Raw genomic sequence first — 21750 nt, 5'->3', positions numbered from 1 at the left:
GTCAGTTAAACGTTACCAGCCCTTTTCGTTCCTTTGCATTCAACCATGTAATCTTCACTTCCATAAAGGATAGTTGGCCCAATAGATCTGTAAGTATTCTTTTGAAAATGAGTTCTCAAGTGTGAATGTCACTGGATTTTTCATATATTATTAGACGAAAAATGTTTTTGTTATAATTGCCTAGGTTATGCATCCAATAATTGTTTACAGCCTCACATATGAGCGTTTCAAGTTTGTAGAAGTTCCTGGTTTACTTACAGCCTCACATGCAAGCGTTTGAAGTCTATGTGAAGGTACTAAATCTTTGGCCCGTCCTGGAGATGCAAAAAATAAATAAATAAATTAATAAAAATAGAAGAAGAAGAAGAAGAAGAAGACTGGTTATTTCTTGAACAGGACTTCTGGAGATGTTAAGACGACTACACAAGAGACCACTAAGCCGCATATATGTTCTGTAGGACCGTAAACGGTATGAATTATTACCAACTCACGTGATGGACAAACAACAAGCCTAAGATTCTCTCTGGAGCTGGATTTCTGGAAATGCTAAGACGACCTACCGCGTTAAACACACACACACACACACACACTCATTTCAGTGTCATCGTCCCCTCACCACAAAAGAAGTTGTCTGTCGGGAGGTCAGTGCGCAGGAAGAACCGGGAAAGCCCAACAGACAAGTCTCAGATTTTCCTCCTCCCAGACAAAGAAGTGGCGAGGAGGAGGGCGCCTTATGCCACCCGTAGAAGGGGCGGGAGAGAGAGAGAGAGAGGAAATAGCCAGCAGGAAATTGTTGAGATAATCTCTCAGGGAGAATTTTTCTTTTCCCATCGGATCGTTTCCTTCGAAAAAGATCTTTGGTTCAAAAGCCACGAAGAATGTGGGCTTCATCTGGCTGGCCTCTTCTTTGTTGACTCGGTTTGGTTGATTTTCGTAGACATATGTCAACTTTCTTGTCAAGAAGTCGTTTCTTTCTACCATTTTAAATGAACTTCGGTTCAACATCAACTCGGAATGTGGCCATCGTCTAGGCTCATAATTGTTGATTCGGTTTGGTCAATTTCTGGGGCATAATTTAAACTTTCGTGTAAACAGTCGTACCTTCTAAATCTAAAGCATATTTCAACTTTTTCATTAAGTCATATCTGTCTACCATTTTAAATGAACTTCGGCTCAACATCAACTCAGAATGTGGTCAACAACATCTCAGTTTTTAATTGTTGATTCGTTTTGGTTAAATTCTGGGGCATAATTTATACTTTCTCGTAAACGTCGTACTTTGTAAAGCATATTTCAACTTTCATTTCGCTAAGTCGTATCTGTCTACCATTTTCAATGAACTTTGGTTCAACATCAACTCAGAATGTGGTCAACATCTGGGTAATTTCTGGGGCATAATTTAAACCTTCATGTAAAAGTCGTCTTTTTAAAGCATATTTCAACTTTCACTTCGCTAAGTCGTATCTGTCTACCATTTCCAGTGAACTTTGATTCAACATCAACTCGGAATGAGGTCATCATCCAAGTTCTTAATTGTTGATGCGGTTTGGTTAATTTATGAGCCATAGTTCAACTTTCTTTTTATGAACTCAAATCTGTCCGCCATTTTGACACATGCGTGCACGGCCATTTACGCATTTTTTTTTTTTTTTTTTTTTTTTTTTTGCCCTGCTCATTGCTGAGAGGAATTTTAATTAACATTCCTCAGTATTGCTTTTGATGAGCTTTTTTTATTCAATTAGTCCTTCTATACCCAACCAATAATTCTGATTTCTGTTTAACTCCCATTGACGTGAAGTTATAATTACCATTCCTTTAACTTTTTCGTAACGTGAAATTTGACTGCCTCTGACCAATCCGTGCCCCGTTCAAAGATTTTTTTAAATTCCATAATGCCATTTTTTTTTTCCTTTTCTAATGACTGATCTCTTTTGTCTGGATTTCCTATTATTACCTTCTGTTACTTCATTCAAATGAACACCAACATATTCTGTGAAAGCTTGAATTCCAAGTCATTTGCCGGTGGAATGGACTTGTATGTGAATAGGGTTCATTTTCTGAATAATAATAATTATAATATTAATAGTAATAATGATAATAATAACAATAATAATACTTTCTTATTTATTAATGAAGTACACTTTGATTCAGTGGCTTGTTCCATATGAGTAGGGTTCATCTTCTAAATAATAATAATAATAATAATAATAATAATAATAATAATAATAATAATAATAATAATACCAGCATTTTTGTTAATTTAGTGTATTTTCTCAGTCGTTGATGCAAGTCAACTTTATTTCTGAAGCATTTATTGATAGGTGAATTTCTACTTGAGACAGATTGCAAATTCCCTACTCTTAAGTTATCTACCTAACAAGGCGTGATCCGACTTCCAAATTACTCGAGATGTGTGTAAGATTTTCTCCTAATGCTTAAACTATAAACATTATATTCCTAACTTAAATTAAGATGCGCTAAAATCTACTGTCAAATTGAGCCTTGTTTCACCAACGAAAATGAGTGTAAATGCGCTATATTTTATTAGAAATAATTTATTTGTACTGTTTAACATGCTCATTATTTATTTCTTACTTTTTCATTCTAATAAATAAATCATAAATATCCTGTCTTAAAATTCCTGTATCTTTAAGTCAACGCGAAACACCTTTTTCAGACATTTTAGGCTCTTCCATACACCTTTTCTAACCCCCCCCCCCACAACAAATAGCTTGTAGGCTTACTCCCCGAGTAAGCGAAAAGATATTTTCAGTCTCATCCCACCCACTCAAACTACGTCCCCCACTCTCACCCTTCCCCCTCCCCTTCCCCCCTCCCTACTTCTTCTTGGATTAAATTAAAAAATTCCTTTCTGGTGAGTTGTCTTTTGTAAATACCTCCTCAGCTCCTCAGCTTCCACCAGATGTCCTCTCTCACTCATTATGCAATGGGGGGTATTTCCCCGACTCGGTCTTATTTTATCTTTTTTTTATTGGTTCACACATTCTCTCTCTCTCTCTCTCTCTTTTCTTCTTCTTCTTCTTCTTCTTCTTTCTTTGTGTGTTCTTACTTCAGAATGTGTCCGTTATCTGTGAACAGGTAAGGTGGTTGCTCTAAATGGGGCGGCTGTTGTTTTGCTTATCAGTTTGTAAGGATACATGGATGACTGTATGTATGTTTAGGTTATATGTATATATATATATATATATATATATATATATATATATTATATATATATACATACATACAATATATATTTATATTTTATACATATATCTATCATATATATATATATATATATATATATGTGTGTGTGTGTGTGTGTGTGTGTGTGCGCGCGCGTGTGTGTGTGTGTGTGTTTGCCTGTGTCTGTGTGGATGTGTATACCTATATGTTTCACAGATATATCAAATTTTTTATATGTTTGTGTTATATGATTTTGTTGAATTAGCAAATAGGTTGCCTATCACCTTAACCCTGGCTTTTGATATTTTAGGAAGTAATGTGCCTTGTACTGTAATAATATTTGTAGCGCGCTTTTGATATATATTCGTTTTTATGAAATGTTCCTGTAAGCGACGTATTGATCATGTTACTGCAACAAGATGTCACTTAAGTAATGATAATAAACAGTGGAAATCTCCTCTTGATAATAAATCCCGTTGGGTTGTAATGCCGTCAGTGCACCTCAATTGGTGCACTGTAGACACTACTTGAGGTTTTTTTACAGCGTCCCTTCGTCCCCTAGCTGCAACCTCTTTCATTCCTTTTACTGTACCTCTGTTCTTATCTCTTTTTTTTTTCCATCTGACTTTCCTTAACCCTCTCCCAACAACATTTTCATCCTGCAACTGCAAGAGTTTCCTCCTGTTGCACCTTTCAAACCTTTTTACCTTCAATATCCTCCTTAGGCCTGAAAGACCTCGTAGGTCCCAGCGCTCGGTCTAAATTCTGTAGTATTCCTTCCTTCTCCTTAATAGCAAAATCTAAAACGTGAATTCAGTCGAGCTGCAATATTACACTGAAACTGAAGCTTGCTTCTTTGTATTCATACTGAAATGCTGGTGGATGAGTCATTTGCTTACTGCGGTCTTGCTAAGGACTTTTTTTGTGTGTGATGCATGTAGGATATTATAGGAAAGTCCTAGGAGAAGACGGAGAGGAATACCACAGTATTCCCCGTGGGAGGTCAAAATTTCAATACATTACCTCCCTTAAGTAATTCACCTTTATGATATCGTTTGCTTACATTTTTTTTGTACTTATTTAGGATTTTGTTGATTTTGTTTTCATTTTCTAATACTTTATCTTTTCTTTCTGTATCTCCTATTACCGTCCGTTGCTTCTTTCAAATGAATGCCATTATCTTTGGAAGTTTGAATTTTTAAGTCAGTGGCCCCTGTCGTGGCCTTGTTCCTTTGAATAGGAGTCATCTTATGAACAACAACAACAACAATAATAATAATAATAATAATGATAATACTGATAATCGCACCATGGGTCTTGAAACAAAGAAACTAATCCAGTTAAAGTATACGTACAAATAAATGTAATAGTAGATCTATTTTTAAAAATATTTGTAACCTTACATAATTTTGGATTAGTTCCTCCAATAATAATAATAATAATAATAATAATAATAATAATAATAATAATAATAACAAAAACTCAAGAAGAAAGTATCACTCATTGATGTCGCACTACCATGGGACACCAGAGTGAATGAGAAAGAAAGAGAAAAATTTTGTAAGTATCAAGATCTGAAAATAGAAATAAGAGGGATATGGGATATGCCGGTAGAAATTATACCCATAATCATAGGGGCACTATAAGGTCTCTGAAAAGGAACATGGAAAAACTAGATGCCCGAGTAGCTCAACGATTCATGCAGAGGAGCGTGGTATTAGAAACAGCGCACCTTGTGAGAAAAGTGATGGACTCCTAAGGAAGCAGGATGCAACCCGGAACCCCACACTATAAAATACCACTCAGTCGAATAGCGTGACTGAAATAGAAATGACAAAAATAGATAATACTAATAATTGCTTACGTCTGCGAAGCATAGGAATGAATATATACATATATATATATATATATATATATATATATATATATATATATAATAAACGTAATATTTATGTATATATATATATATATATATATATATATATATATATATATATATATATATATATATATATATATATATATATATATATATATATATATATATATATATATATATATATATATATATATATATATATATATATATATATTTATGTATATATATATATGTATATATATATATATATATATATATATATATATATATATATATATACACACACATATAAGAACAATTGAATGTCAAGCATCCAACTTATTTGTTAGTAGGTAACGGACGCATTATGAACCAAGAACCCAAAGAAAATAAGAGAATCTTAGAAGAAGAAGAAGAATAGGAATACCAGAGTATTCCCCGTGGGGAAGAGGGACACGTACTCTTTCAACAGATGACATAAACAGGTTGGAGCTGACTGGAATTCTAGAAAGTGATGTAGTTATTATTTAAGAGTGGGAAATTTTGTACAGTTCTGTCAAAGTCTTATAATAACCTCTCGGTAGTCAGTCACTCATTGGCGTGGTCGGCATGGTGTTGGCGTGCCACCTCGTTGGCCTCAAGTTCGATTCTCGGGCGTTCCACTGAGGGGTGAGAGATGTGTATTTCTGGTGATAGAAGTTCACTCTCGAAGTGGTTCGGAAGTCACGTAAAGCCGTTGGTCCCGTTGCTGAATAACCACTGGTTCCATGCAACGTAAAAGCACCATACAAACAAACAAACAAACAGACAAACTCTTATAGGTGTTGCAGTATCCAGCTTTATCTTAATTTGGGTGTTGGTGATTTCTGTTGTGGTAATTCGCTCAGCCCTTGTTGAGTTTAAAGTTAATTAAAAGCGAAGTTCTCTCGTTCGGTTTCTACGGCAGTTTGCAAATGGAGAGCCTTTGTAGCACTAGTGTTGAATATATATATATATATATATATATATATATATATATATATATATATATATATATATATATATATACATATATGTATATAAAGGCAAAATCCACGACGAATTAAACATGTTCATATACTTTCAGTTATAAGTGGACACACAAGATAATTGAACAGAAACATAGCCGCTAAATTTAGTGCATCAAATAAATTAAAACGAGCAGAAATCTACGGCCAGATAGCCCGTTGTTTCACGCGCGCGCGCGCACACACACATACACACAAAGTTATATTCCATTAGTGAAACAATGGAGTAACTGCTAGGAGGCCTTTCGACTCTCGTCCTTTGCTAAGCAATAAAGGACCGAGCGTCGAAAGGCCTAGCAACCACTCCGTGGTTTCACTGTCCCTTTGTGGCATTTGTCTTTAATTAACACATAGCCCACTTAGAAACAGTCACGTGATCAATTGTAACTGTAAAATCACAGTTCGTAACTGTTCATCCTGTGAAGAGATAATTGAATTTGTAACACTTCGCCAATTAAACCTAACAACCAATTCAGAACTATTATTTTACAGCCTTTTTTAATAACCACTCTCAGTTGCAAAAGCAAGACCTTATTATTGCAGCCATGAAATTTTCAAAACTCTGCTTAATGACGAGCTCATTTGAGAGGAAATCTATTTTGTGTTTGTTACAGCAAGGCTCAAACACTCCATTTACCATTTTTATTTGTGATCATACAATTATCAAGTAAAAATTGCTCCGAAGTTTTATTCGGTGCGATTGAGTTTTCTGTACAGCGTATAATGCTGTATGAAACTCAACCACGGCCAATGAAACTCTCAGCCGGGGGCCATGAAACTTTCAGCCACGGCCAGATGGTGACCTGTGTTGTTTGCCAGATGCATGATCATCGCTAAATTTAATCTGAAATAAACATCGAAGGTTGGAAGGTTGCAATTTGGTATGTTTGATGAATGGAGGGGAGATGATCAACATACCAATTTGCAGCCTTTTAGCCTCAGTAGTTTTCAAGATGTGAGGGCGGACAGAAAAAGTGCTGACGGAGAGAAAAATAGCCACCTCAATAGTCTTCTTTTATAGAAAACTAAAAATGATTAAGTTAGAAAGGTGACCACTGGGTAGATTCCGAAAGTAGTTGTAATGTCCTACCTAGAATTCAGGTAAAAATACTTTCATCCTGTTTACTAATTTATTGGCCAATTGAAAGACAAGTCTTTTAATTCAACTTAATTTAATTTGTTTAATTTTAACGTTTTAGTTAACCTTACTGGTTTTTTAACCTCAAACAGATTGATATTGGAAGATTCTTGAGCGCATTGCAGCAAATATAATAGGAAGTTTAAAACAGTTGGTTTTGTATAACTGGTTAGTTTTTATTTAACGTCCAGTGTCTTTCTTGGAAGAATGTGCACTGGTTTTAATCTGTAAATCAAACAATTTTTTTTACCTCTAGCAATTAAGTATTTGTTAGTTTTTTCTCCAAAGGTCACCGTTTGGAAAATAGAAAATGATAAGACATATAATTTACTCTCATACAAAAACTACACATTCTCTGTAACACTCCTTTCAACAAATGAAGATTTCTTTTCTCCTTATATGCTCTCTTTGCTTCAGCCTTATCAAAATCACTTCCTCTGTAGCTTGCAATTGCCATCAATCTTGACTTTTGTTCAACCAAATAATGTTCAGATATACTTCTAGCCAACTCCATTCTGATCATGTACTGTGAACTGATGCTTAATCTCCCAAAAAGGGGTTTTAGTTTTTTAAATGTCTTTTTCTGTAGTTATTTCTCAGTTGTCTGTCTTGTGACAATTGATTAAACTTACTGTACAATTCATTTCAGCAAAATTAGATAGATTTGCTCTATTTAGATATTCTAGGGCGTAAGAAAAGGTTCAAGGTCTTCAGTGCCTCTCTTTTCCAAACATACCTTTATATTTGTATCTGCGATTGTCCTTTTGGTAACAAGACTCCGCTATTGAATGAACATACCTTTGTTTACCCTCTAGTATTGCACGTGCCCAGGGTATGGTCGTTATTTTTGCCAGAGGACGCAGAGAATCGTTTTTGGTGAGCCAAAACCAGTTGAGACTGGCGTTCCAAAGGGTGGGGTGCTTAGGCGTATGTTGTATCGGGTTTTTGTAACGCAACCGATCTTTTCAAACGCATTGTCATGATATAACGAAGTTATTATTTACCTTCGTAAAATATGATGATAATTATATACGGTGAAGTTGATGTGTAACCTTGTTAACTGTGGGAGACATATATGTTTGGTAAGCTTGTAAAGGTGTAGAGTTCAGGAATGTGTAGTTTTCTGTGAATGTGTTGTAGTTTTTTTGCTTAGATGGGAATGTTTAGTCTTACGTAAGAGAGTAGAATATTGTGATGTTTATAAGTATTTAAAGCCTTTATTATTATTATTATTATTATTATTATTATTATTATTATTATTATTATTATTATAAAACAGATAATGGAATTTTACGCACCAAACAGCTAAACCATTATTTTTTTTTATTTATCTTTTCAACATTCTATCCAACATCCCCCCTGCCCAACAGCTATTTATCCCCCCCCCCCACCCCCACCCTCCCCTCATCTCCTCACCTCCCACATGCTATCCAAGCCTTATGGCTGTGGGTTTTTCCAAAGGAAGGAGAGAGAGAGAGAGAGAGAGAGAGAGAGAGAGAGAGAGAGAGAGAGAGCTATCCTCACATGGGAGTTGCTTATTAGCAGCGTGGCGAATTGTAACTTATTTTCCGTGTGTTTCAGTGTTTTGTTTTTAATTGTTTTTTCTTGATTTGATTTGTTTTAAGAGTTTTCTTGCGTAGATAAGTTTTTATTACCGAATTTTTTCTTCGTTCAGTTATCTATTTTTTTTTTTTTTTCCTCTGTCAGTATTTCATTCCTCATTATTGTGGTTTTCTCATCTATTTCAGGTGTCTCCATTTCCTTCTTCGTTATTTTATCTCTGCCTCTCATTCATCAGTGGCTAATTACCTCTTATGCTTCTCTTCAGTTCTTATACTTATCATTTTCGTGTATTCCTTGGGGTATGTCGGTAAGGTCTCTCTCCTGACTTTTGTATTTATCAACACATCTCTTTTTGCTCTTTCTCTAACCCCCATCTATAGAACTATTTTGGTTTTTAGTTTTCTGTAAAAGAAAACTATTGTGCTGGCGTCGTCTGTCTATCCTTCTGCGCTTTAGTCTCTCCGCCCACAGATATTATATATATATATATATATATATATATATATATATATATATATATATATATATATATATATAGATATACTGAGGCTAGAGGGCTTCAAATTGGTATGTAGATCACCCACCCTCCAATCATCAAACATACCAAATTGCAACCCTCTAGCCTGCGTAGTTTTTATTTTATTCAATGTTAAATTTAGCTTTGGAACGTGCATTTGGCAGTGCTTTCCGGATGCATGGGACACACCCTCACTCTATCGGGCCTGGTGAGCGACTGAAGAGCCACCGGTCAAAGGCTCAAAGCTGATGGTTTTATACAGCATTATACGTGGAAAACTCGATTGCGCATTTTTTGCTTGTTTATATACTATTAATTCCACATCATCGTCTCTTTTCTCTTGCATTTATGCGTTTCTCACCTGTTATATTCTTTTAATTTTGTTTTATCCCTCAGTTATTTCTTCTTCACGTTTGTGAGTCAGTTTGCAGTAAGTTCTGAAGGATTACATTATGTAAACGGTGCATATTTTTGTAAACGGCACTTACAAGGCTAATGTTCTTAGGTTTATTTTTATTTTGTAGTTTTGCACCAATATAACACTTGTCTCGAGAAAGTATGATTTCAGAGAAATTTACGATAAATAGTGTTGTCAAATTTGTCCAGTTATTATTATTATTATTATTATTATTATTATTATATATATATATATGTATATATATATATATATATATATATATATATATATACATGTAATATTTCAAGGAAAGCCCGTTCGGTTCATTGGCATACCTCCAGTGAGGTGGAGAAGGAATTCTTGGGTTTTTCCTCACCCAGTAATTGCGTAGGTAACTTATGATTAGATGACGACGTTATTATTATTATTATCCGTTGTACCATCGGCCTGAACAATTTTGGAATTATTTGGTGAACCTTTTGTTCACCAGTAGAATATTTCATCTGTGAAGATCAAAAGAACAAAAAATTGTCTTTAGAATTAAACCCTTAGCCTACTCTAATACGATTCTTGTATTTTAATCATTTACTTACATTTTTCTGTTTATTTATCAATTTGTTGATTTATGATTTTTAAAGAGATAAGTGGTCTCTTCTTCCTGAATTTCTTATTACCTTCTGTTACTTCTTTCAAATGAACACCATAATAATATATTCTTCGGCAGCTTGAATTTCGAGTCATTGGCCCCTCTGGTGGGCTTGTTCCATATGAATAGGGGTCATCTTCCGAATAATAATAATATTGTTATTTTAAAAATTGGGATGAAAATATTCCAGTTAAGAAGAAATACACGAATTCGTTTCTTGTTTGTTATATTTAAATTAAAAGTTATTCGAGATATGAAAGCGGAAAATGAATACTCGTTATAATATACGTACTTTTTCGTGCGTGGCATAAAACAATAGAGTTATAGCCAACTTGGTGTCATTTGGAAAAGCTGTGTCAGTGTTTGATAAATGCGAGGTCTTATAATTGGTGGCCAAGAGGTTTAGGACCACCGTTTGAAATTCTGAACCTCTCTCTCTCTCTCTCTAACAAATGATTTCACGTCATTAATAAAACAAGCTTGATTCAAACTGCTAAATGAGTGCGACTGGATTAGGCCTAAGTACCACGATATTAATATTTATAAGGACAACTATACGGTTTGTGTTAGATAAAATGATTAACCAGGAGAGAGAGAGAGAGAGAGAGAGAGAGAGAGAGAGAGAGAGAGAGAGAGAGACGAGAGAGAGAGAGAAGATAGAGAGAGAGAGAGAGAGAGAAGAGAGAGAGAGAGAAGAGGCCTGAATCAGATTAAGACTAGGCCTACTACGTATTTAGATGGCTATGTCTGCCATTAGATCCTTTTTCCAGTATTCTTTTAATCCAAAATATAAAATTGTATTAGTAAGGTGAATTATGCCGTTGATGTTTGCTAAGTACGATTACTGAAATAAAAAGAGCAGCAGATGTATATTCAGTAAATGGTTTTACACAATGCTTCAGAAAAACTCTCCTATAACTGTGTTTCAGGTAGGTCAAAGTCCGTTTTCTATGAAGGCGTAAATGAAAGATTTCCCCCGGTTGCACTTTGTTTATTGACACGCTAAAGACTATACAAACTAACAAAATCTAGAATTATTTTAAACTACAAACTATACAAAACAGTCAAAATAAACTTTGACAATATATAAAAACGTTTTGTGCGCCAGAACTATGTAAATGTGCGCATGTGCACGAGGTATTCACATATTAGGTGGTGGAAGAATAGCGGCTTTGCTCTATACAAATGATAAGTCTATGGGAAGCGCTAGAAACGTATAGATAATGTAATGCATAACTGGTGAATATATATAATTAAGATTACTGTCATGGAAGATGAGACCAGTGTTCTGAAGCCTGAAATTGGACTATAGGCCGAGTATGAATTGGTTATAGTCCGCTGGAGTATGACAGCCTGCCTGTTGGTACTATTTCAAAAGACTGGTATTGGAAAGTCTGGAATCAAACTGTAGACTGTGTATGTCCTATTTCAAAACAGTATGATACTGGGAGGTCTAGAAACAGACTTTAGACTGAGTACGAACTGATTATATTAATACGATGGAGTGGAACAGTTTTCCATTATGGTGATCGATCAGAACTATAAGATACTGGCAGAAGACAGTTTTAAGATTGATTCTAGCCGTGAGAAATTGTATTTTCTCTTGAGGCCCTGTTGAGTATACCTTAATAGATTGCTCATCCCAAGTATATTGTTACAGTTGACTGCTTTTCTCACCTGAACAATATATTTGCTCACGCAGGAATAATTCAGTTGATTGTCAGCATATTTCGTCTTATGTGGTAAAAATGGAAATATCACTTGCATGTTCTGTAACCCAGTGAGGTAGGTAAAGATGCTCATATTGTGTCTTCAGACACATTTCAGAATTGCTACCTTAATAGTATCTTTCAAAGATTATGCATCACCATCGTTTTGAAACGCTTTCTGTAAGTTGGTGCTTTGAAATTACTAGTGCACCTCTTGTAACATTATGTTCACCAAAGTACAAAGAAATTAGGAAAATCTAATACTCACTAAATATAGTTATTAAGCTATTAGGTCTCAAAAGACCTCTAGGTAATTGTTATTCTGCAGTGAAGTAAACAGCATTTCTTTCTTAACATTATCAGGATCGTTGCTGTATAGTGACCTCCACGGGTTGTAACCCGGTATGTATCCACCTTCTCGGCGTGTTTAGTACAAGGCCGTTGGGGATGACCGTAAAAACATAAACAAAAGACTATAAATATTATAAAGATAATGACCACCAGAAAGTTCGGGGGTCACTATCTACGAAAGATCCCATTCTCATGCCGAATTCGATCCCCTCAGAATTCGAGGTATGTTATTATGGTCTCTTCATCAAGTGTCACTTGATGCAAAATCAGCTTAACTTGAGGATGAGCACTTGGCAGGCCAGTGAATGTGTATCCACTTACGCTTGGAGTATCTGAATGTTTATGTCATTTATTATCATGCAATATCTGGAAGCCGTCATCGCAAAGTTTATATAATAAATCTTCTCTGGAAGTCATTGCCTAGAAGAGAATAATAATAAGCATTATGAACCGAGTTGGTTAGAAAGCTAAACAAAAGCTAGAAATATTTTTAGACTGAATCCATATGTAAAATCGCACAAAGCTCTTCGAATGCTGTAGTATCGGCAGTTTTATCAGTTAAAGCAGTGAAGCGCACACTTCAAAGAAATTTGTAAAGCAGTAATTAATTTTTGGTGACCTAGAAGACAATTCCAGATTACTGTCTAAGGCGCACATGGAAGCAGCGTTATGGGTCTAGGTCCTAAGTGATGATGAGGTCTGTGTGAGTTTATGTGTTATAGATCTTCGTTCATATTTGACTTTATATAACAGTTGGCGTGATTGCCTGGAAAATGTCGTATATGTTCATTCATGATTTTCCGCACTTCTGTCCTCTCATTATGCTCTATAGTTTAAGCTCATGACACCGAGGTTTTATCTCTAGACCTATGGTACATGCAGAAATGAAACTCTTCAAAAAAGGAAACTGCGAGCATTGAATTCTTTAGCCATTATCTATATCCGTATTGTAAGTGGTCTTTACTTTGTTATAAATAGCCAGATTGTGGCTATTTATAACAATGCTCTCTGGAGTTACAAGAGAATTTCGCACTTTGCCTCCTCCTGATGTGCCGTTTGCTTACGAAACCTCACTCAGGCACCGGAGATTTTGGAAGAATCCATTCTGTTGTGAGGAGAAAAGGTTCGTGTGTTCAAAGATTGTCACTTTAGTGGTTTTTGAACAATTGTTTGTGTTTTGTGACGTAAAATAGAAGTGTGTTTGTTTTTCACAGCTTTAGGCCTAGTGGTTATCTTTGTTGACCAGAAAATATATGGACGGAGGTGTTTTTTCTGAAATATGTTTTAATTTCTTTCAATAATTGAAATAGTGAAAGTCTAATAATGCGTAGCAAAAAACATAAGAGTTTTACCAATTCTGCCTAATGAAGATGTACCGCAAACGTACCTGTACCTGTTTTAAGTAGTGGTAGATTAAATGTATGTGTACCTGACCTGTGCGTAAGGTACACATGACCCGAATATCAAGCTACTCCTAAAAGGAATATTTATCAGTATCCAGTGGGTGAATGGGGTTACCTACATTGAAAAATCATTCATAAAAGTATTCACGTTTAAAATTAAGAATATTCACATGAAGAAAACACAAAACAGTTAATTTCCCTTCAATAAAAAGCAATCCATTAAGACTTCCTTAGGACTTCTGAACGGTCCTTTGTTACGTGTTTAGTGAATGATTCCTATACATGCCTGACGCAGCCAGATGGTGAGTGAAGCGAGTGTTCAGGGAGTGACTGACGCAGGGCCTGCCCAGGAACTCGGCGCCCCTCGGGAACCTGCCGTAGTCGCCGCCGGTGGTGAGGTAGGCTTCCTTGGCTGGGACGTATTCTGTAGGGCAAAAGTACCCCGTGAGAAAATTGTTATACTGTGAAGCCATTGCCTTATAGACGCCATGTTCGTTTATTCGTAGACATTGCCTATAGTACTATCTTTCGGATATTTCTATATAAATATATGTCTGCTTATGTGAATATGACCGTTCACATTAAGAGAACATTATAAAGCAGTAGATGTGTCATTGCATAGGCCACAGATTCTCCCAACAATAGCTCTCCTGGTTTGTCATGTCTCCGAAGGCGATAGGTCCACGTGATTGAGCGGGATAGGCCTATGGCAACTATTGGTCTAAGAGCTTAGCTTACCTCTGCTATTGTAGAGAGAGATACAAAGAATATAATGGTATTTTGCTAGTCTGGGAAAACTTGGTTTGCAAAGAGGAAATTAAGATTATTTGCCAAAATGTAAAGGAAGGAAAGACGGGAAATGTAACATAGTCTTCTATATAAATGATAATGTTTGGTATGAATCTGAAGTGTTCTCTCTTTGATGAACTAAAGATATTGAAGGAAATTATTTCAAAGAATAATGTTATATTGTCAGTGCTGTAAAAACATAGTTGTGCACAGAGGAAATTGTGATTATTAACCAAAATGTAAAGGGAAGACAAGGCGTTGAATTGTGACTTAAGCTATAAAAATAACAACCTATTGTATGAGACTAAAGCATTCTCTCTTTGACGAACTAGTGTCATTGCTAATTGCTATATCACTATGATCGTAATTTTAAAGTAGCCTTTTGAAATATACTAAAAACAGCTGTAGCCTTTTGAAAATACAGGGAACATTTGTGAAAACACCAAGAAGGTCGATCTAGGCAACAGCGGAACTACCTCTGCTTAGTAACGGATTTCCCGCGGACCCGCCACTTCCAGAGGTATCTGAGTTACGTAACAATGGCGTGGGGTGTCGTCAATTCAACAATAGCAGGATGTATTCGCGTAGTATTATGATGAAGTCTCGTGGGGTTTGTTACGGGAAAAAAGGGCTATTGTATGATGTGTAAGCTATTGTGAACTGTAAAATAACTTCTTGCTGATATGATTATTCATTCTATTGTTAATAAAACAGTTACGTTCTTGTAGCTTATGCAGTATGCGAGTGCACATGTCTGGAAGATCTGGAATTATTTGGTAGTTCCTGAGAATGTCACGTGTTGCAAAGGCATTACCATTCTCTTTACAATTACCAGACTGCTTACCAAATCAAGACAATGCCTCTCTCTCCTACAGTTCTGTTTTGCACTTTTTAAAACAGTAAGCTGGTCAAAAACTGCATATGCTCTTCTTTACAGGCTTTAAATCTATTTAAAAGATTATTTTCCTCCCTTGTGTATATCATTTTTCTGTTCTATATGATTTTCTTGTAGTCATACACATGAATATCTTGTACTGATTATCTTATTGCAATTAATTTCATAGTCGCTAAAATCTTTGCAATATCAGCTTTAATTTTGCTAGAGAGTAGGCCTAGTCTCATACTATGCCGATGAGTTGTAGAAGCAAAGATTTGTTACCTTGGTAAAATAACTCATTTCGTGTTTTCTATTTTTTATCTTCACAGGCAGATAATCTTTAAACACGAGCTTAAGGTAAAAATTTATTTCATCACTGCAAAATAACTATTTCACTTTATGTCTTTTGTATCACAAAGGTAAACTTTGCATGAAAACAGACCTAGTGTAACGTACGCAAGTTACTTACTTATCTCTTACTTTTCTAAGTAGCAACACATATACCAGTGGAACGTACAACAAACAAACGCCCTTCCTTGCATTGTTGGCACTTATTTTTAATACTTTTACAAAGGCAGAGACACTCCACACCTGCATGCTTTGCATGAATGCATTATGTGACGTTTCCCATATTTGACAACGTCGATAAGACAAATGATAGGGGTAGGCGCTTATAAACAACATAGTGGATGTATGTTGCCGGACAAAGTAATGTAGTTTTTTTTTATATATTTTGCCTGCGTCAGTAAGGCCAACACACACACACACACACACAGCTTTATATTTGAAACCCACGAGTATAAGTGACAAAACTATGCATAGACATTTTGTGTGTGTGTATATATATATATATATGTGTGTGTGTGTGTGTGTGTGTGTGTATTTATATATGTATGTATGGTTTACTTACACACAAGTGACTTTATAAACAAGACATAAATACCCTCCACACCATCAAATTAACTATACATTAGGAATGTTTGACATCCAACGCATATTATAATTATATTAACAAATGCACTTACTCTGGGCCAAGCTTTCGAACCTAAGCCTGCTGGGTGGGACAGAGCAAACAGGTACTTATCCATTCGGCTATCAAGAGATATATACTATACTTGTCCTTGGTGTAGGCTGTTGCTTAGGCTTTGTGGAACCAATATGACGTGTTAGAGCGAAAGTGGAAAGATAATAGATCTCTAAGAACATTGGATCGAGTGGAATTTGAACTTTGAAGTTAAAATTGTCAAGTCATTGCCACTAAGTTTGGAAGCACTGCAACAACGAAGAGCAGCAGAATATGAATGGTTAGGGGAGAGATAATTTGTCAATAAAGATGGTAGTAGGCGAAAAATAAAGATTATTAGAAATTTTTTAAAGATAATCCACAAAATTAGCCGAGTCAATACTCAGAACACCTGATGAATGGGGGTGTATATTCTACCCCCACCTTCAGTGGGCGCGCTTCCACCCACCCATCCCGGAAATACCCACTACTGGTTCCTTCCCTTGTTCCCCTCTTCCCCCTCCCGCTATTTTTGTTCCTCCATCTCTAGAACTCCCCCCTCCCCTTTACACCCGGATGACACTGATAGGGGAAGGTGCCGGAGCGAGGAGGTTGCTGGTCTCCACCAGGATCCTAAACAAGGGTCCATAATGAGAAGGACTTCTCCGTGATCAATTTGGCAGAGAAAGAAGACAGTGGTGTTAGGCTAAAATGAAAATTGTTTTTATTAATTCTTTTTAAAAGGTTTGTCTTGACTCTGCGGCTTTGTTTAAGGTGTGCAAACTAAGTGGCTGGATAGGACTATGGTTTGGTATGATAAACTACAGTTTGTTTCATTTAAGTTCCATATTTTCTTCTTTGCGAAGATATTGGCAGTATCGGTTATATATTGCCAATATGTAACTTGGCAGTATTAGTTATATATTGCCAATATGTAACACTTTCTCTCTCTCTCTCCTCTCTCTCTCTTTCTCTCTCCCTCTCTCTCTGTAGCAAGACTATTTAACATGTTTGTAAGCATTTGCTGGCGTCTTTGTTTGCAAATGGCCACTTGTAAGCTATATTTTGCGTCTTCACTTATTGTATATTTTTAGTGGTTGTGAGTTTCCACATTGTGTTTTTATGTAAATGTGGCTTGTGTATTCGTTTGTTTATTGATAAATATAAGGAGAAAATTAATAAAAAAAAAAATAAATGGTTCGTCCTCTAACCAGAAATGATGGGAATAGTAATACAATTTTCATTGTATGTATATGTGTGAGCTGCTAGGCCTATAGCTTTGACAATAATACATACACCAAGTGAATTGAAAATATCATCCACAGTGCACCAACCTCCACAGTTCAAACAGTACAATTTATCTGTATTGTTTGTTTACTAACTGTAATGTAATTGAAGCCCCTTCTATTGAAGTACTGTGACCCTGGTATATGTGACGCCACTGCTACTTCTCACTCTCCCTCTCATTCTCTTCGTAACCTTCAAAGTTCATTAATGCCACACGTGTAGTAACTCTCCTTTCCTCACACGTTCCTCACGTAGGAAGTTCGTGATTAGGAATTCAAGTTGTGGCAATTGATTTAAGGTTAATCTAAGCCTTGAATTCGCTCGGCAATGTTATAGGCCTATTGGTGCTAGTGGTTTACATATTTGGGTGATAGAAGCTATTGCTATCAATGAAGCGAGGACTGTAGACTATTTCTCTCTCTCTCTCTCTCTCTCTCTTTGGGATTTAATTAGGGCATACATTTTACAAGATGAGAATGATGGATGCAATTACAGCTGTTGTACATACAACATGTAGCATTCGATGAAGTCTCTCTCTCTCTCTCTCTCTCTGCAGTTAATCGTTTAAATCCACATTAGTACAACAAAAAGCACTATTAAAGAAGTCAGTGTACAATCATACATTTATATTTTAAAAAAATACTGTGCTCTTTTGCTTTATTTATGGTGCTGCGTCTTGTATATGTTTGTTAGAGTTGTCTGTTGTGCTTATATATGACTTTTATTTGTGCTTAAATTATTTGAATTAGAAGTAATTGGTTAATTATACTTAGTTCTAGCATTACCTGTGTTCGGCTCCCACGTCGCAACCGTCTGCGGTACGATAACGGGCTCGGTGTGTTCGTGATCCATGCACGGCACGCTGGCCAGGTGCTGCCAGACGCGCTCCGTCACCTTCCTCCTGTCTCTGGCAGCCACTTCTTCCACGACCTGACTCTCCTCCAGGTTCCTTGCCATTTGGTATTCCTCCACCATCCTAGGGACTGCTTCCTCTTCGTCCTGACTCTGCTCCAGGTTACGGGCGGATTGTCCGCCCATTCCCGGAGCCTTTCCAGGGCGTTTTGCCCTTCCGAACCTTCCGTTGGGCCCGCCCATCGACAGCGCCCAGTCTAGGATGTCGGAGGGAGAATGGGAGTTAGGCCTATGATAGAATGCCTCTTTTAAAAGCAAGTGAAACGGGCTAGAGCATCAAATTAACATTTATTAACACGTATCGGACAAAGACCATTGATTAAAGGATGAAGGTTATAGTAATGTCTCATTTTCTAGACCGACTCGACCAGTTTAGTGTGTCAGAGAGGGAGGATGGGAGTTAGACCTATGATAAAACGCCTCCTTTACAACATGGAAAACTATTGTAAAAATATAAGATTGACATTGATTAACACGTATCAGATAAAGAGCTTTAATTCAAGGATAGAATGCGTCTTTTAAAACAAATAAAAGAGGTTAAAAATATGAAATTAACATTAAGTACCATGCATCAGACAAAGAGCTTTAATTCGATAATAGATTGTGCCTTTCAAATAGAAGCTAAATAGGTTAGAAATATTAACAATGTTAAAAACATGAAATTAATATTGTTAAAACAAAATTAACATTGTTAAAAACAAAATAAATATTGTTAAAAAATAAAAGTAACATTAACCACTTCCTGACTTTGCTTCAGGTATCGGGCGTCGTGGCCGCCCATCCCCGGAGGCCTTCCTGGACGTTCCATCTCGCCCGCCCCTCCGTTGGGCCCGCCCATCGCCGCCCACTCTAAAATGCCAGAGAAAAAAAAAAGTTGAATGAAGTCGGATTCTAGTAATACGTTTGATAATGTTGGTTTTGCAAGATTGATTGACAAAAGATTTGTTTATTTATTTATCTAATTATTTTAGTGAATTTTAATGCGAAAATCAAACGAGAATATATATATATATATATATATATACTATATATATATATATATATATATTACCTCGCTTCTTCATCAGGTGTGAGGGAGTTTATATTAACAAAAATATTGGACATGTAATACCTGGATTAGACTATAGTTTTCAATAAAGCTAAGATTGGGCCATGAAAATTGTAACAACTTATAGTCTTTTGAGGGACAGAATCATTTAATGTTTTAATTTTTGAAAAATTCAATTTCTGAAAAATTGTTCTGTCATTATCGTTCCATTAATATTGATGTTCATTGTAATGGATTTAAGGAAGATCTTGTGTGTGTGTATGTGTGCATGTCAGAGAGAGAGAGAGAGAGAGACCTATGAAACAATAGTGAATTGTATAATTGATAATAATGACTACAATGGTGCAATACTTGGTAAGTGGCAACATAATGATTGTCGTTAACTAAGATACAATGATGCTGCAAAGGATGAATAAAATGATAGTATTAAAGGTTGTTTTTGTCATCCTTGATGATTACGAAACTCATGATTGTGACTAAATTTAATCTCGCTCGTAATATGCATTGTGCTATAAAGAATAACTTATTTAACGTTTTTTTATGTACAATAAATATCTATAAGTATCTTGCATTTGGCATCTACCGTCACAACCCCTTGTCATATATTTATGAACATGAAGGTACACGCCCTTGTTGACCCTGTTTTTAGAAGACAAAGCAAGCATGGCTTATTACTCTATGTCACTGAATTTATTTTGCGTGATATGTTGACAAAAATTGTTTGACATTTTTTCTCCATTTAGAATTTTTTATATATAAATGATACTCCTTCATGAATACTAATCGACATATTTTGTGTGAAATGATGAGATGTACTGATATACTTGTATCTCATTTTAGTTTCCTATTTATTACTTGAAATTATGTCATTTTGGTTTCGTGTTCAAAGGTACAACTGTTCATCGTGTTCCCGTATTTATTGATTCATTATTTTTCCTCGGAAATTATAATAGACTCATTTAATTCCTCTTTTTGTTGCCAGGTGTTGCTTTTGTAGTTGTCTAGCTTATGCTTCGTGTAAATGCTGTTATTTTTTTTTTATTGCGTGAGGTTTATCAGTATTTGTTTATGAACCTATTTTATTTTTGTATGTTTTGTTTTCAGTATTTAAGTGTATTTCGTATTTATATATTCTTCTTTTTTATTCTTAGACTATTAATTTTCTTTCAAGACTGAAGCCAGTCGAAATAAATACAAAGTCCACTGTGGCAAAATATACAATATTGGAACCAACCAGCAACCACATGGCAAATGCCAGTAGCTAATCTCTGCACCTAATTAGAAGCCTCATGATAAGAATCAGGACAGCTCTAGCATAAATGCCACACAGGAACAAATCTAAACTTAGCTAGATATTGAAAGAAGTTTCGGTATAGCTATTGGGTTGTCAGGAAAACGAAGAAACTTTTATTGCGAAAGTTACCCTCTCTTCATTTGTAGGACACTTTGGACGGTGATAATGGCAAAGAAAATTGATGATGAAGATAATATTTTAGAGTAATCATAATACTGGTAAAGCTGAGGCAGAACCTGGGAAATTTGGAGAAAATCAGCCGCGTGAGCCTAGCCCACCGATGGAGGAAGTTGCCCAATGAGGCCCTTGATCAAAGTTACCCTTCGTTTTACGCTGGTATCATCGCAAAATCGTCCGATCCAATATCGCAGATTGGAGCAGAAAACCCCCCATCATTACCGTCCTTCACAAGATTCACGCTCTAAGTGAGAAAAGGCGTATTCTATTAAATATTAATATAGAGCTTACCGTTGCCACGATGTTGTTCTCCAGAAGTGTCTTCGATCAGCTGATGGTTTGTTTATAGTTAGTTGCCATGGTAACCCCCTTTTTTTCTTTCTTTTTCTTTCGGCAGGATGTTTCTAGAGATATCTTTAAATCGGAGATATTTCAGATCAGGGATTTAATATTTGCTTAGTGTTTTATGTATTTCGTAAGCCGATGCTTATATATATATATGAGGGTTAACAATAATTAAATAAAACTGATTTAATCAAGTGATTAAAT

The 21750-nt window shown here is 35.8% G+C and overlaps 2 protein-coding genes across 3 annotated transcripts in view; one reads left to right on the top strand and one right to left on the bottom strand.

The window, feature by feature from the left end:
• Positions 1 to 21750, top strand: part of LOC135210049 (uncharacterized) — a 73385-nt gene that overhangs the window by 27678 nt on the left and 23957 nt on the right. Inside the window, exon 1 of one of the 2 annotated variants that reach the window (XM_064242841.1) lies at positions 14193 to 14212. The exons of the other annotated variant lie outside the window; for it this stretch is intronic. The gene's annotated coding sequence lies outside the window, so the exon portion shown is untranslated. Of the gene's footprint in view, positions 1 to 14192; positions 14213 to 21750 lie in introns of those variants that run through there. 2 annotated transcript variants of the gene reach the window in all.
• LOC135210052 (uncharacterized) lies at positions 11331 to 21523 on the bottom strand. The gene is made up of 4 exons (XM_064242843.1): positions 21493 to 21523; positions 19430 to 19531; positions 18556 to 18879; positions 11331 to 14238 (listed from the first exon to the last, which is right to left on the bottom strand). Exons 2-4 carry the CDS (start codon positions 19518 to 19520, stop codon positions 14069 to 14071), a joined length of 585 nt encoding a protein of 194 aa, XP_064098913.1. The 5' UTR covers positions 19521 to 19531; positions 21493 to 21523; the 3' UTR covers positions 11331 to 14068.

This window comes from Macrobrachium nipponense, chromosome 39, assembly GCF_015104395.2.
Source record: "Macrobrachium nipponense isolate FS-2020 chromosome 39, ASM1510439v2, whole genome shotgun sequence".
NCBI lineage: Eukaryota > Metazoa > Arthropoda > Malacostraca > Decapoda > Palaemonidae > Macrobrachium > Macrobrachium nipponense.
This window is presented reverse-complemented; position numbering and strand designations above follow the sequence as displayed.